The sequence below is a fragment of the Schistocerca nitens genome, chromosome 1 (assembly GCF_023898315.1).
Source record: "Schistocerca nitens isolate TAMUIC-IGC-003100 chromosome 1, iqSchNite1.1, whole genome shotgun sequence".
Taxonomy (NCBI): domain Eukaryota; kingdom Metazoa; phylum Arthropoda; class Insecta; order Orthoptera; family Acrididae; genus Schistocerca; species Schistocerca nitens.
In genome coordinates this window covers 572,504,109-572,519,483 of record NC_064614.1, presented here as the reverse complement: position 1 = coordinate 572,519,483, position 15,375 = coordinate 572,504,109, and the positions used below count along the sequence as shown (strand labels likewise).

Below are 15,375 nucleotides of genomic sequence, written 5' to 3'. Positions count from 1 at the left end.
GTACAGTGCAATGGAGTTAAATCTACGATTTTGTAGATTCGAAAGTGTTACTACACTACATACAGCACTCCTCACCCTAAAGGTAATAAAACGAATTTCCCCTTGTTTGAGGATTTTGATTGCATTCTGCGTCGACATTTGAATACACGAAATCAGCTGAAAGGTCTACGTGACTAGTTAAGACCGGTGTGATCCGTAGAAGGGAGGTGATGGCCATAATAAGTATTAATCGCATGTGAATTATGCAAGGTAACGCCCAGAGAGGTAGATTGGTGGTGACGTAATTGTGCAATTTGGCAGAGGACTAGAGACGTAATGTTAAACAGTAAAGTAATTACTCCAAAAGTGGCACATTTATGTGATAAACGTGAGTACCACAGGACAACAAGCGGTATCTGGTGCAGTGTCGTGATGTTACAAGCAGTTCTCATATATAATTGAATCTAATTTTGACGAAATTAAGGGAAGTTGTAATATAGTACTTGCCACATAATTGTTATTGGTGCTGATGCGAAATCTGTGAGGTGGAAGAATCGTGTGACGTATGAACACGATCTACTACCGTAAGATGTGTTAGGACAGCTAAACCTGCTTGCGTGATAGGGGTGGTCACAACTGCATACAAGAACAGTGCAAATGCAGTTACCAACAGAAACGTAACGTAAGCAAACAGATCGGGCAGGAAGCGAATCCATAGTTGGACTATAAACAAGAATGTCACTACTGGTGACCACTGTGCCATCACATTTGATCTAGGAATTACAGATGCTGACTGGACTGAACAAACTTCCGCGGCAACTGTTTTTGATCTGAAACGTTCCGATTTGGGTCTCGCAGTACTTGTAATACGAGATAGGGATTTCGATTGCATCATGATGAAAGCAGTGTCGCCGGCCGGTGTGGCCGTGCGGTTCTAGGCGCTTCAGTCTGGAACCGCGTGACCGCTACGGTCGCAGGTTCGAATCCTGCCTCGGGCATGGATGTGTGTGATGTCCTTAGGCTAGTTAGGTTTAAGTAGTTTTAAGTTCTAGGGGACTGATGACCTCAGATGTTAAGTCCCATAGTGCTCAGAGCCATTTGAAAGCAGTGTCGATGACATTGCAATACGTTTAAGATAAAATCATACCCTGGAAAAGCTCATCAGATATTTCAAAAATACCAGTTAATGACGAATTTTCCAGTTTAAGAAGAACGATACACAAAACGCATTGAGTTGACCTATGATCATAAGGAAGTTGAGAACGTGAGTCAGTTGTAGAGAATTACCGACTGTTTAAAGGAAAGCCCAAGGAAAGAATTATTAGTCTTAAACAAATGAATTGGGAACATCTGGGGACAAATATACAAACCGATATCAGGAAAAGTAGTCACCTAAAATTAATTGAACTCGTCGAAGAGTCGATAGAAGTCAGTGAAACGTCTGTGGACACTTCTTCCACATGACTACGCAGCTACAGGCGATGACAATCACATTCGCTTTCGAAATCAAATGCATTTTGAATATCTTAACAATGGCGCTGTACATGTCCGAAAGAATGGACACCGCACCCATAATTTTATGTATTCGCCTTGAGGGGCATAAGACTATTTCATTGAAGGTGCGTACTGCCGTTCGTCCCGTTTCAGTAATTCAATGATACTGCGAGCAGTGGCGAAAATGAACAGTCACATCAGTGGTGAGTAGCAGTTGGGAATTTGAATCGGACGGGGAGGCGTGTACGGATGGCCGAGACGGTCAAGGCAACCATTCGCGAAGAGCGGAGAATCCGGTTTCGAATCCCGGCTCGCTACATCATATAAATTTCCTTTTAGCTGTACTTTCTTTCGCAGGGGAACACGTGACCTCAGTCATCTTTAAGGTGAGAAATGGTAAAGTGCCAGGTCCTAACAACATTTGCCCCAAAATCTTTCAGGGTGCAGCTCCGCAAGTGTACCTCCTTTAACGTCTGGTCTTAAGAACTCATTCATATTAAGGCATATACAGGAGTCTGGAAAATCATAGGAGCAATAATCATTCAAAAAGGAGACGATGAAGACGCATCAGTCTTGAAGAAATTAGCTATCATAAATACATGACAAGATACCCGGAGAGGCTTCCGTGTGACTGTTGAGTGACTGTTGACACACAGGGAGCTTCACGGGCTGCGCTGTCACGTCTAGATTCAGATCGGGTTGTCGTCGCAAGTCTTTTTAAGAGATGTGGCCACCTAAACGTAGACATGTCACACACATCCAAACAGCCAAATACATTTCCACGGGCGGTATCACAGTAACATTGTAAGGAAAGACATCTTTGAGCCACCCATTCCATATATTATATTCATGCCGTTGAATGCTCTGTAACTATCATCACAACAATTGTCGTCGTCGTCGGCGGCGGCGGCGGCGGCGGCGGCGGCGTCGGCAGCGTCGTCGTCATCTTGAACAAAGAAATATTCCTTCCTGGCGTTTTATCACGAAACCGCATGTGTACTGCAGAAAGTAACTGCCAAGTATTCAAAGCGTATAGTTGAAAGTAAAGATCAAGGCCTTAATTGTTTACTGAATGTTGTTAGTACCTGTTTGGAAGAGAAAGTGATGCCAAAAAATTTCAGCTGGCTGTTTTCATCTTGGATAGAGTAGCTCCAGATATAAATCCTCGCGATAAATAATCACAATGTCCCACTTATTCTACACCTTAAATTTCGACTATCATTGTAGAAACATGAGAGAGAGAGAGAGAGAGAGAGAGAGAGAGAGAGAGAGAGAGAGAGAGAGAGAAAGTACGAGTAGACGTTCATGCTACCCTCGCGACGACGTCTTTATCTGACCTTTGGATATCCTACGTTTCACCCTTTGCCTCTCTTTCATATCCATAATCATCCACATCAAGTTAATTGCAGCACCATACGGCACACATTTATCTCAATCGCTAAAAACGGAACCCTTATAGAACCAGTTTTTTTGTCTGTCCGTCTGTCTGTCTGTCCGTCCGACAGGTAAGACCCGTTTCCCTGAGGAACGGGTGGAGGTATCAAGTTAAAACTTATGTCAGGTACACTGTCTACGGTCCCTTAGCGGCGTAAAAAATTTAAGCTTGTAAGTTAATGTGGTCAAAAGATGCGCCCATATAGGTTACAGATTTTGTTACTCGCAAACTCACATATCAAAACACTTCGATTAATCACCTACATACGCTTCGGATCTGGTGGTAGGTCGGACCACGGATTTGTCAGTCTTCGTTTTAACCTAGCCTTCACCTCTCAACGATGTGAGTCCCCAGAAACAACATGTGATTCGGATTCAACCTTAAAATCTGGGTCTCCTTTCCCCCTCTGGATAACTGGGTTAGGTCAGGGACATGCAAGCCGCCGAAGTGGCGTCCAATAGAAAGACTTGCATCAGTCCATTATTATCTGTACACATTATTAAATTTGTACGGAAACCTTAAAGCGCAAGTCTTACTCTTACTAGTCCGGCTTTTTTTCTAAACAACGCCCATAATTGGTTATTGTACATATTGTTTCATCTTTTCTTTCCTGTCTTTTGGGAGTGTTTAAAGGGAGATTCTCAACCTATTTGGGGGCACGGATGACTAATTAAAAAATCTTAAGTACTTCCTTTAAAGGAAGTAACTCTGAATTTGGTTAGTAGTTTGCACATTTACGAACCACTTCATTGATCCACATCATCTCTCGTGAGTATACCAGAAGTGGTGAGAGTGGTATTTGGGTAGTACTTGAAGGAGTCACAGAAAAAAAGAGGCCAGTGTTATAAAACCTACAGAGGAAGTATCCTTATTGACTTTTATTTTTTTCCAATTTGCGTTTGATGATTTTTGCGATCGATGTATATGTACTTAATGATTTCAGTATAAGACTATATCCTGTGTTTGACGCAAGTCGAAGAGGTACTAAAATCAGAAAAAAACGGGAATGACATTATTTTCAAAAGATTCGACAAAATCATAATAGTAGCGGAGAGTATTACAGTACTTCCAAAATTTGTATTGGAATAAACGGTGCTACCTATAAGATGAACATCAACAAAAGCAAAACGAGGATAATGGAATGTAGTCAAATTAAGTCGGGTGATGCTGAGGGAATTAGATTAGGAAATGAGACACTTAAAGTAGTAAAGGAGTTTTGCTATTTAGGGAGTAAAATAACCGATGATGGTCGAAGTAGAGAGGATATAAAATGTAGACTGGCAATGGCAAGGAAAGCGTTTCTCAAGAAGAGAAATTTGTTAACATAGAGTATAGATTTAGGTGTCAGGAAGTCGTTTCTGAAAGTATTTGTATGGAGTGTAGCCATGTATGGAAGTGAGACATGGACGATAACTAGTTTGGACAAGAAGAGAATAGAAGCTTTCGAAATGTGGTGCTACAGAAGAATGCTGAAGATAAGGTGGGTAGATCACGTAACTAATGAGGAGGTATTGAATAGGATTGGGGAGAAGAGAAGTTTGTGGCACAACTTGACTAGAAGAAGGGATCGGTTGGTAGGACATGTTTTGAGGCATCAAGGGATCACAAATTTAGCATTGGAGGGCAGCGTGGAGGGTAAAAATCGTAGAGGGAGACCAAGAGATCAATACACTAAGCAGATTCAGAAGGATGTAGGTTGCAGTAGGTACTGGGAGATGAAGAAGCTTGCACAGGATAGAGTAGCATGGAGAGCTGCATCAAACCAGTCTCAGGACTGAAGACCACAACAACAACACCTATGCTCGTAATGTCATCAGTATTTGTGGAGTGCTTTTTCGGCCATTCAAACTGGTTTCGAAGCCATACACCTTTTGTGGGAGTAAGAGTTGTGGAAGAAGAATACGACGTTTGGCACGTCGTAACATAATTGTGCAAAAATATTGCGACACTGATTGAAACGGGAGTTCCTCGACTATTCCAATGACATCAGAAACTCTTAGCTCCAAAGACACTGTTTAACAAAATGATATGTATTAAATAAGATGCTTCTCTCACAGTTGGTTACAGTTGTAGCATTAAGATATGGATGACTTAGCAGTATGCACAGCAATAGTGTGAATATATGGGAGGGGGCGTGTCTCCGTGGTGAAATTAACGAAACATGATGAGCGGATAACTTTTTGAGAGAAAGAAAGAGACTTTTCAACTAAAGGCATTATATATTTTTGCTCACTTTTCAGATCCCTGTTATTACAGCTTTAATACTCCACACCTACTGGAAGACTGTCGTAGATTGTTGTTTCACTGTTATCTGTCATTATGAAGGAACTTCTCGCGATGTATGGCAAATCGTAGTTAGTCAGTACCATGTGTTGGACCCGCTATGTAGCACTTTTGAAGCACAGTCTCCCAGCTGAGACATGGAAATACGCAAAAGTTACACAAATCATCGTTCGCAAACGCTGTAGGTTACATAAGACTTAAGTGTTCACCGGCACAGAAATAAAGCGAACCTTGGACAGACGAGAAGGCAGCTGCAAATTTTCAGCAGTGCAAAGTCGAAGGCACTGGGTATTTTTCCTTGCTTAATCACTGCCAATCATGACCACGTGCAGTGAGTAGAGCTGACTGACGACAAGTCAGCACTCTGCAACGCCGCTAACTCGCAATTTTTTTGGCATTTGACGGAAATTGCTGTGCAGTGTTCTTTTAGATCGAGGTTGTGTGAAACTGAGAATCTTTGAGGACTTTATACGTGTCTTCCGAGGAGAGTGCTTATCTTGCATTATATTTCTGTGATTTCTTACAGTAAGAATTTAATCTATACAAAACGTGTTGGCAGGTTAAAACTGTGTGCCGGACCGAGACTCGAACTCGGGACCTTTGCCTTTCGCGGGCAAGTGCTCTACCCGCGAAAGGCAAAAGTCCCGAGCTCGAGTCTCGGTCCGGCGCACAGTTTTAATCTGCCAGGAAGTTTCATATCAGCGCACACTCCGCTGCAGAGTGAAAAATCTCAATCTGCTCAGAGAAAAGCTGTTCCTTAAAGCCAAGACTGAATATCACTTCACTCCACGTCTTATCGTAAAGTGGAAGTTACATTAACGCCTTTAGGGCTGTCCTGAACGAAGAGAACAATGAAAGATAAACAAAGCCCTATTTTAAGCGTTTTGCTGAAGTATTGAAAAAATACGTAACTACTATTGAATCTATAGAGCATGTGTCAACATGCTAAAAAGGCAAAAGGCTGCTTGGGGAAAAAATACACGTTGAATACAACGTAGAAGCTCTTACACAAAGTCACAAGAGCAGCTTAAAGTAATTTGGAAGGACATGAAAGCGAAAGCAAAGAAAATGAAATCTAAATGTAATCGAGAACAATTTCAAACTGGCGGTGGAGTAGGTGAGACGAAGATAAAAGCCACATGGTTGTTGATATGATTCCGTAAGTTTTCGAGGGGATAGCTGGAGTTAACGACAATTTCACATCTGAAGATAATGTGATACTTTAAAGCAACTCTGATGATGGTAAGTGCTCTGAAATTAGCAATGAAACTGCTGAAGGTGGAACTTTATCCCATAGTCACGAAGCCCGCATCTCGTGGTCGTGCGGTAGCGTTCTCGCTTCCCACGCCCGGGTTCCCGGGTTCGATTCCCGGCGGGGTCAGGGATTTTCTCTGCCTCGTGATGGCTGGGTGTTGTGTGATGTCCTTAGGTTAGTTAGGTTTAAGTAGTTCTAAGTTCTAGGGGACTGATGACCATAGCTGTTAAGTCCCATAGTGCTCAGAGCCATTTGAACCATTTGAACCATAGTCACGAACTTGACCTGCGTTCAAATTTTGCAGCAACTCTACTATTGTCTCCAATCCGTGAAATTCGGCCAATGGCTTACCACGTTCAAAATCTTCATATTGGCATCACAGATGATTTGTGTATTGATAGAAAAGAAATGCTTGCGATTTCTATATCGTTCTGCTTGTGCTCCGGAAGTACAAAGTATGGGTGTATGAACACAGTCTGTGGCCCCTATGACATTTGGGTATCCACCAGTTCGATAGCTTCCCTTTTGTTCTTTGATATATTTTCTTGGCTCTGTGGCATGGACATGTACAGTGGCTTTAAGGCAATTAAACTATTTATCACACTGTTAAAAGCTCTTCCAGCAGTAGTACGATGGATATTAATGAGATCCCCTGCTAGATTTGATAAGTACCTGTGCGAAACATTTGCAGTCCACATATAAGTTGCAGCCCAGGAGACAAAGCACGGTTCTTGTCAGAATTATGCTGTAGTAACGGCTCCAGCATACCAAACAGCAGCTCAAAAGATTCCTTACGAAACCCAAACCACTCTTTGAAATCACTGTCGCTGTAGATCACAAATGGGCCTCTTCTCTCCATTACAGCCCCCATTCTTGGGATGTTCACCTCTTCCTCCATCTCCATATATTTTTCGTAGTCCAGCTAGTCCATAGAATTCGACAGTTAAAACGTAGAACTCGAAGATTGCACCTTAGTCTCTTACTTTACTCCTACTAATTCATAGGAGTAAATTTTGGCCTTATTTCCTCCTTAAGTTACTCACGTAGTAGCGTACTCTTCAATGGTGCTTCAATAGAGTAAATAAATTTACTTCGGAAGTAAATGAAAAATTTACTCCTGGAGTAATTTACTCCCATAATTCAGTACTATCGACTGGAAGTCGCCGATTTCCTTCTCTCATAGTATCAACGAACTAAATTTCACTTACTCCTGGTTGGTGCTCGCCACACTAAATGTAGTATGCCACCAATTTTGGAAGTTGCCATCCCTTTTAATGTATTGAGTATGTTTGCTGAGTTTAAAACTATTAATAATACATTACTGGCTTTTAAATTAAAACACCACGAAGACGGCATGAAACAAAAGATTGACTGGCACAAAGTGTGCCACATGCTTGGATATACTAATTATCATTCGTGCACAAGCCACGAAGAGGGTAGGTGTAACGCCATATAAACTCTGAGTGTAAGGAGAGATTAGAGCAGTGGTTTTATCATTCACAAATCGGATTTGAAAATTTATTGTTTGTGAGATGATCATGGTATGCCTCTTATAAGAAAGAGAAACACCTTTCAGTACATGTTGGAATTCACCAGTGGCAGCATTGTGACTAATCGGGACTGCGGTCTATCGTTCCATGTAATTGAAACTCATGTTGGTCAGGATTCCACTAAAGTCACGCGAATATGGAATCAATAGGTTCAGGAGAGCCATACTGAATGCTATGAAGGATCTCACTGGCGCCACGTGACTAATGCCTGACAGGACAAGATTTTTCACTCGGTCATGCAGGGAAAATATTGTCACATAGCGTATTTTGAGTCAGGAAATGGGCTTGTTCACAGCAAGGCACCCACACGGACAATGTGACGACATTGCTGTGAGCATGACAACTATTATCACGGATTACCTTGAGCAGCAAAGTCACGCTGGAAATGGAGCGTTCAACTATATAATATTGGACTGGAATGAGGAGTAGCACCACTTCGTCTTTCCAGATGAGTCACAGTTCAGTGTAGAGAATCATGACGTATCTGTGTGTGGAAGCTCCGAGGAGAATGAACGTTGTCAGATTCCGTTCGTCGTTATTGTACAAGCTGAGCAGCTGACGTGGTGAAATATTGTGCCATTAGGTACACGATGCAGTCACCACTGGTTCTCATAGCCAGTAGTGCGGAAAGCCGCTGTCCTATCTTTGAGGTCTTCATGACAATCTATTTCATCGAGATAATGCAGGACCATGTGTTGCCTATGCTGTCTTGACCTACCTTGACACAAGAGAGCATTTCACTGTTGTCGAGGCCAGCACGTTTCCAGATCTCTCACCCATTGAAAACATTTGGCCATGGGCTTTAGAATTAAAGCAGGCTATTACTCGCCATCCGCTGCAGGTAATGATCTCTGGAATATAGCTGAAGTTGCATGGGAAAAAGTAGCCAGTATCTGACATCCAAGCTCAGTTTGACCCGATGCCAAGCTCGGTTATAGTCACTGTTGCCGCCAGAGGTGGCAGCTCTGTGTACTAAGTTTCGAACCCTGCATAGTCCTAAATAGCCCATAAATTGAAACATGTTTTCTTCCTGTTATATTCACACTTGCAATCAGTAAAATCTTGTAATTTGATGTCCTTCCTTATGAGAGAGTTTTAATGGCTAGCAGCATATTTAACAGAAAACATTGAGAGAAATTATAAATTTATCACCCTGTCACATATTTATATGTCTTTCTGTTTTTGTGACAGGTTACAACTTCTCTGGCAGTGATCAGGTGCTGCCATGGCGGAAGCCCACCAGGCAGTAGCATTTTCCTTCTCAATTACCCACGAAGGGTGGGATGTGAACTTCGACAGAGAGGTTCTTCATCTTGTATGGCAGTCAGGCGTGCGATCCTGGAAGAAACGCTTTGCCAGATTCAAGGTATGAAAATCTTTCACTTTAAAGTGGCTGGTAGTCATAGGGCTTATTTTTGACGTACAGCTAACTGATTGTACATTTAATCCAAAGAGGAATTATGATAAACTTATTGTAGGTTAAAATTAAACTTTTACAGTAACATTCTTCCACTGAGGATAAAAATAGCTACTGCAGACCTCTAAATACTTGTTACTGTGTGACATGTGGAAGACACTACTTTAGACTTTGCTCCTCTTGTGTGAGGTAGACAGTTCAGATCCCTATCTGACCATGTAAATTTACATTTTCCATGTGCTCCCTAAATAGTTCAAGGCAAATGCTGGGATGGCTCCTTTGAAAAGGACAAGGCCAATTTCCAAGCCTGTGATCCCCCTTCAGTGATCTTGTTGTCCAGCAATTTAAAACCCTAATCTCTCTTTTCTTTTTGTAATTTGATGTGATCACTATGTTTTCTGTTAATCTAGTTCCAAATATATAGCCTGTGTGGAAAATTTGCTTTGTAGAATGTGCCTGGTGGAGTTAAATCAGAGTGAAAACAGACAGAAACACCCACTTCTGTGGAACGATACTTTTAAAAGTATAAAAAATGTACCTAATTTCCAAAGTGTTAGTTTCTTCTTCAGGGAGGAAAGAACAAAGGTTTCTATATCCATTCATGCATTGAGATGTATACTGTTGGTCTCTCTCTCTCTCTCTCTCTCTCTCTCTCTCTCTCTCTCTCTCTCTCACACACACACACACACACACACACACACACACACACACACACACACACGTGCTTTCATGTGTTGCTCTGCCTTTGAAGTTTTAGGATTTGTCTGTGGTTGGAGAGGACCATGAGCTGAAGGTAAAGAGTGGCAAAGGACAGAAAGAGAGATGGCAAGAGCAAAGAAAGATAAAGAAAAATGTCGAAAATAATTTTACATGATGTTTACGTACCATGGATGAAAAATGGGTCCACCATATTGCACCGGGCACTAAACTGGAATTTAAGCGCCATTCATGCGTAAAAGCTGGATGCTGTGTCCACACCAGAATTAGTGAATTGGATTTCGTCTGGTTGGTTGGTTGGTTTTTGGGGGAAGAGACCAAACAGCGAGGTCATCGGTCTCATCGGATTAGGGAAGGAAGTCGGCCGTGCCCTTTCAGAGGAACCATCCCGGCATTTGCCTGGAGCGATTTAGGGAAATCACGGAAAACCTAAATCAGGATGGCTGGACGCGGGATTGAACCGTGTCCTCCCGAATGCGAGGGATTTCGTCTGCAGGAAAGGTTGTGGCCAGTGCTTTTTGAAGGTATAATATGTTCTTCCTTCTCAGTGGTAAAAAAAAAAAACTAGTGAATATTACTAGACGATACTCTGGATGTACTGCATTAAAAATGGTCCAGCACAATGAAAAAGTACTTTGGCAGTGTAAAAACTTGGAGCATTCACACTATTTACCAAATTTGGCCTCCACTACCTTCTGTCTGTTCATACAGTTACAAACATTTTTATCTGGATAATATTTTGCTTCCAATGAAAAGATTATGGTAGGCTTAGAGTTCAACAGTCTTCCTAGAATTGCACTTTAGGTATCGAATGTACTTATTGCAAAAATGTTACACAACATTTGTTCACCTTAAACAAGTCTGTGGAAAAATAATTGCGTTTTTACCTCATTAACAATGATCCATAGAACTTTTCCCTGTGGCTTCATACATTTCCCTCAGATGACACAGAGAAAACTGAACTACTTTTCATGCACTAGTCACATCGTGAAATCACTTGTGTTGAAATACACTGACGACTAATTAAGAATTCTTTGCAGCTTAGAGGATCATTGGTAAAATACCAAACTCCAACTCCAGAGGTCTCAGATTTGATCCACTGTCAGTATCTTTCAGTTATGACTTTGTTCACTTCTCACATTGTTTGTTATAGAGAGTTGCACCATGCTTCAGAGCCCACCTTAAACTGTAAGTCCCTCCATAATTGTCTGATGAAGTCATTTCAAAGGCTGGAGGAAGGCAATGGGATACCACCCCCAATAGGAGCATCTGTTGTTCAGATGATGACTTCTTTACTTTACTTCTTATAAGGGCACATTCTACTCCACATCGGTACTTCATATTGTTCCACATACCTGTTACACTGGAGTACATGCTCTATTTGGGTAATGCTGTTACTATTGGAGAACATACTAAGTGAAAGCTGGTACAGGACAGAATACTGAGCAGTCACTTTATTTTTATTGTCACTAACCATTATGAATATATAGCTTGTCTGTTACCATTAACAACTATAGGCAAACACCGCTGCTCTCAGTTGTTCAGAGAAGGCTATTGGCCACTATGTTGTCCATGGTAAGAGGTAATACCTGAAATGTTGTATTCTTGGCACACTCTTGACACTGTGGTTCATGGAATATTGTAATTCCCTAACAATTTCTGAAATGGAACGTCCCATTTGTCTAACTCCAAATACCATTCCGCATTCAAAAAGTCTGTTAATTCCTGTTGTGTAACCACAATCACTTCATAAATCTTTTCACAAATGACAACTCTGCCATTGAACTGCCCTTTTATACCCTGTGTACGTGATACTACCACCAACTGTGTATGTGCATATCGCTATCTCATGGCTTTTGTCACCCGAGTGTATCTTACTGAAACCCCCGGATGGCTTTCCATGATTATCAACAAAATGGGGCATAGAATATTGTCATTGTACCACTGTGGAGGAAGGGCACCATGGATGACAACCAAAGGGGTCCAGCTGTGAAAAGAAATGGCACGCCAGACCATCTCTCCTGGTTATCAGGCCGAACAGCGGGTGACAATCAGGTTGGTATCTCTCTGCTGTCTGGGGCATCTCCAGACACATCTTAGTTTGTTGTTGGGGCCCAGTTTGAAGCAAGACTTGTCAATGAAGACAATTCCACTCCAGTAGATTCCAAGCTGAAGAAGGTGTGTCTGGAGATGCTCCTGTCAGCAGTGGGGTGTCAACTTGACTGTTGCCTGCCAGTTGGCCCAACAGTCAGGAGTAATCATCTGGGGTGTTATTTCTTTTCATCTCTTTGGTTGTAATCTGCAGCACTCTCATTGCACAGCAGTACCTCAATGATATTCTGCTCCTATGGTGTTGCCCATCATGGGAAGTCATCCAGCAAGATAGTGCCCACCTATACACAGTGAGAGTTTCTTCTACTTGTCTTCACGCTTGCCAAGCCCTACCTTAGCCAGCAAGGTCGCAGATCACTCCCCAATTGAGAACATTTTTGGAACATTCCAGCCATCTTGGGATCTTGATGATCTAACATGCCAATTAGGCAGAATTTGGCATGCTATCTCTCAGGAGGACATTCAACAACCATATCAATCAATGCCAAGTCCAATAATGGTTTGCATAAGGGCCACAGATGGAGCAATCAACTATTGATTTGTCCAGTCTGTGAAGCCCTTTCTCTTGAATAAATCATCCAGTTTTTCACGTTAAAGGTACAATGCATGTATCACTGAAACATGTGTTTTCAAATGTGAAATGCTCTAATGGAAATTAATTTATTCCTGGTAGATCAGTACAACGTGTTAGACAAGGTTATGAATCCTGTGCTTGTGTTGAGCATTTATTTGAGTATTGGTTCATCATACTGCTTTTATCTTTTAGTAAGTTTAATAACTGTGTACATCCCACTGCAAAGTAAATAATTCATTCCAGTACCTATACTGTTGAGATCATAGGAGCCAACACATCCTTTTTTTGTGAGGTTAGCACTTCAGCCCCATAGTGAAAAAGATCACTTGTGTGTTCCATGGAAGTAGGCAGTCTGCTAAAACATTGAAGGGGATGAGTGATAGATGATATGTATTCAAGTGTAGAAAGCAAATCATGGAGTTACGCTACCTTTAGTGTGGGCTAGTGTTCAGGTGTGGTGAACCATAAGTAGTTGTTGAGCACAATCCATTCTACACCTCTGCCATCACAGTCAATGTTTTGGAAATGATCTAAACAATGTTAAATTAGAACTATCGGCATTGATAACAATGCAAAGCAGCAGCTGCCAGATTTAAATTGTATGGCAATGCTGTGTTAACTCTTTATTTGCCATTGTTTAAAATTTTTAGAAACACATTTTCAGTTTTATTTATTTATTTATTTATTTATTTTAAATGGATGCCTGTGACTAGAATGATAAGTTGGTTTAGCTATGTTTCATTACACATATTTATTCTTCATTTGCCAATTTTAAATATCTGAAGTCTTCACCTAGGAATACTCAGAATAGTTTCTTCAATATGAAATCTTGTTATGTGATACCTTTTCAATTCTGGATGTCCCACAATCTTGATGAAGTCAATGCCTTGTTTTTCAGGGGATATTAGTGCACATTTCATTAAAACTGACTGAAAAGTGTTTTTTAAAAGTCTTTGAATGCAAAGCTTATATAATAATATTATTTGTTGAATTTAAGACATGCCATTCAAACAAAGCTTTCAACAATGAGTACTTGCAGAATATGGTTTCTCGAGTAATCACCCGTTGTTTAACTGCCACTCTCCTGTGTTTAAAAAAACATTTGGTTGAAAATCTGTGGAAACACAGAATTAATGACTGCATTGTCTTTATTGATTGTGAATGGTGTGAGGAATTTAATTTCTTTGACTTTAAAAGTTGTTAAATTTGATTTAGTAATATTAAATTTATTCCCTTTTACAGAATAACATAAAATGTGGAGTCTACCCTGCTCCCCTTCAAAGCTTGTGGGCCATTGTTGGTCTGTTCACTGGAATGCATTTTTCAAAGCTGGGAATTATCCCCAAAGTTGTTAATAAAGTGATTCTTCATATTCCATGGTAAGTACTAGAATTTGTGATTTGTAGCATGTAAAGAAATTAATTATTAATTATTGTTATTAATTAATTGCTTTTCTGTAATTAACATTGCTTTGTAATGAAAGTGTTGTATGCAAAATGTGGTGAACCGACAAGCCTTTAACACTGGAGTGTCCATAGCTCATGGTCTAGATCAGGGCTTAACAACTGGCCGGTTTTGAGCGCGAGTACTCGCGTCTGCTCAGGCACTTGCTCGCGATCAGGTGCAAGATGGCGGAGTAGGGAGGGAGGGGAGGGAGGGGAAATGCGCGCGCACGTTTGAATAGGGCCGCAGCTTGCCTATTGAAATCGCGCCGACTGTGTAACGTTCAAAGTACTACGATCAGCTCTAACAGTCACTTCGCTGGTTAAGAATCATGTCAAGTCGCCGTTGTGTAACCCCAACCATGCTTTCGCAGTTGGGAGGAATTGTATCTGTTTACAGAAAAAGATGGTGTTTGCAAAATGTTTAGTATGTCACAAAACGCTGAATTCTTTTAGGAAATTTAATTTGCAGCGACATTATATGTCGTACCACGCGAAAGACTACGGAAGTGGAAAATGTGATGGACCAGATCGTGCACAGGAAGTTATTAAACTTAAAAGAAAGCTATCCGAAGAAGATCTGGACGACGAAGAAAAATCAACTGAGGCAGCTCTCAGAGTGAGTTACAAAATTGCTTTGCTTTTAGCAAAATCCCTGCGCCCCTTCACTGATGCCGATTTAATAAAAGAATGTTTGGTAGTTACAGCGGAACATTTGTGTCCATCTCAAGTTGAACAGTTTCGGATTGTGCCATTATCTAACATGACCATTATGCGTCGCATACAGGACATGGCAGACGACGTCCAGAGCCAGCTTGCAAATATCTGTACAGATTTTATGGCTTATTCTCTAGCTCTGGACGAAAGTGTTAATATCACTGGAACAGCGCAGCTTGCCATATTTATTAGAGGTGTTAAAAGAGATCTTCAGGTGAGGGAGGAGCTCCTCGATGTAGTAGCCATGAAGAACACTACAACCGGAGGTGATATTTTAAGTAGTATTGAAGAAAGTGTTGAAAATATAGGATTGTCGTGGAATTCTTTAGTTTCAGTGTCTACAGACGGTGCACCAGCGATGACACGGAAAAAATCAGGTTTCGTTGCGCTGTTGAAGGAG

The 15,375-nt window shown here is 41.2% G+C and overlaps 1 protein-coding gene across 6 annotated transcripts in view; it reads left to right on the top strand.

Annotated features, from left to right (window-relative positions):
• The window catches only part of LOC126255010 (carnitine O-palmitoyltransferase 1, liver isoform), a 270,808-nt gene that overhangs the window by 156,947 nt on the left and 98,486 nt on the right, over nt 1-15,375 (top strand). For all 6 annotated transcript variants that reach the window (XM_049955362.1, XM_049955361.1, XM_049955360.1 and 3 more), the window contains 2 exons: nt 9,188-9,362; nt 14,059-14,195. In XM_049955362.1, coding sequence (XP_049811319.1) covers nt 9,222-9,362; nt 14,059-14,195 — 278 coding nt within the window. In that variant the 5' untranslated portion in view covers nt 9,188-9,221. The remainder of the gene's footprint in view (nt 1-9,187; nt 9,363-14,058; nt 14,196-15,375) is intronic.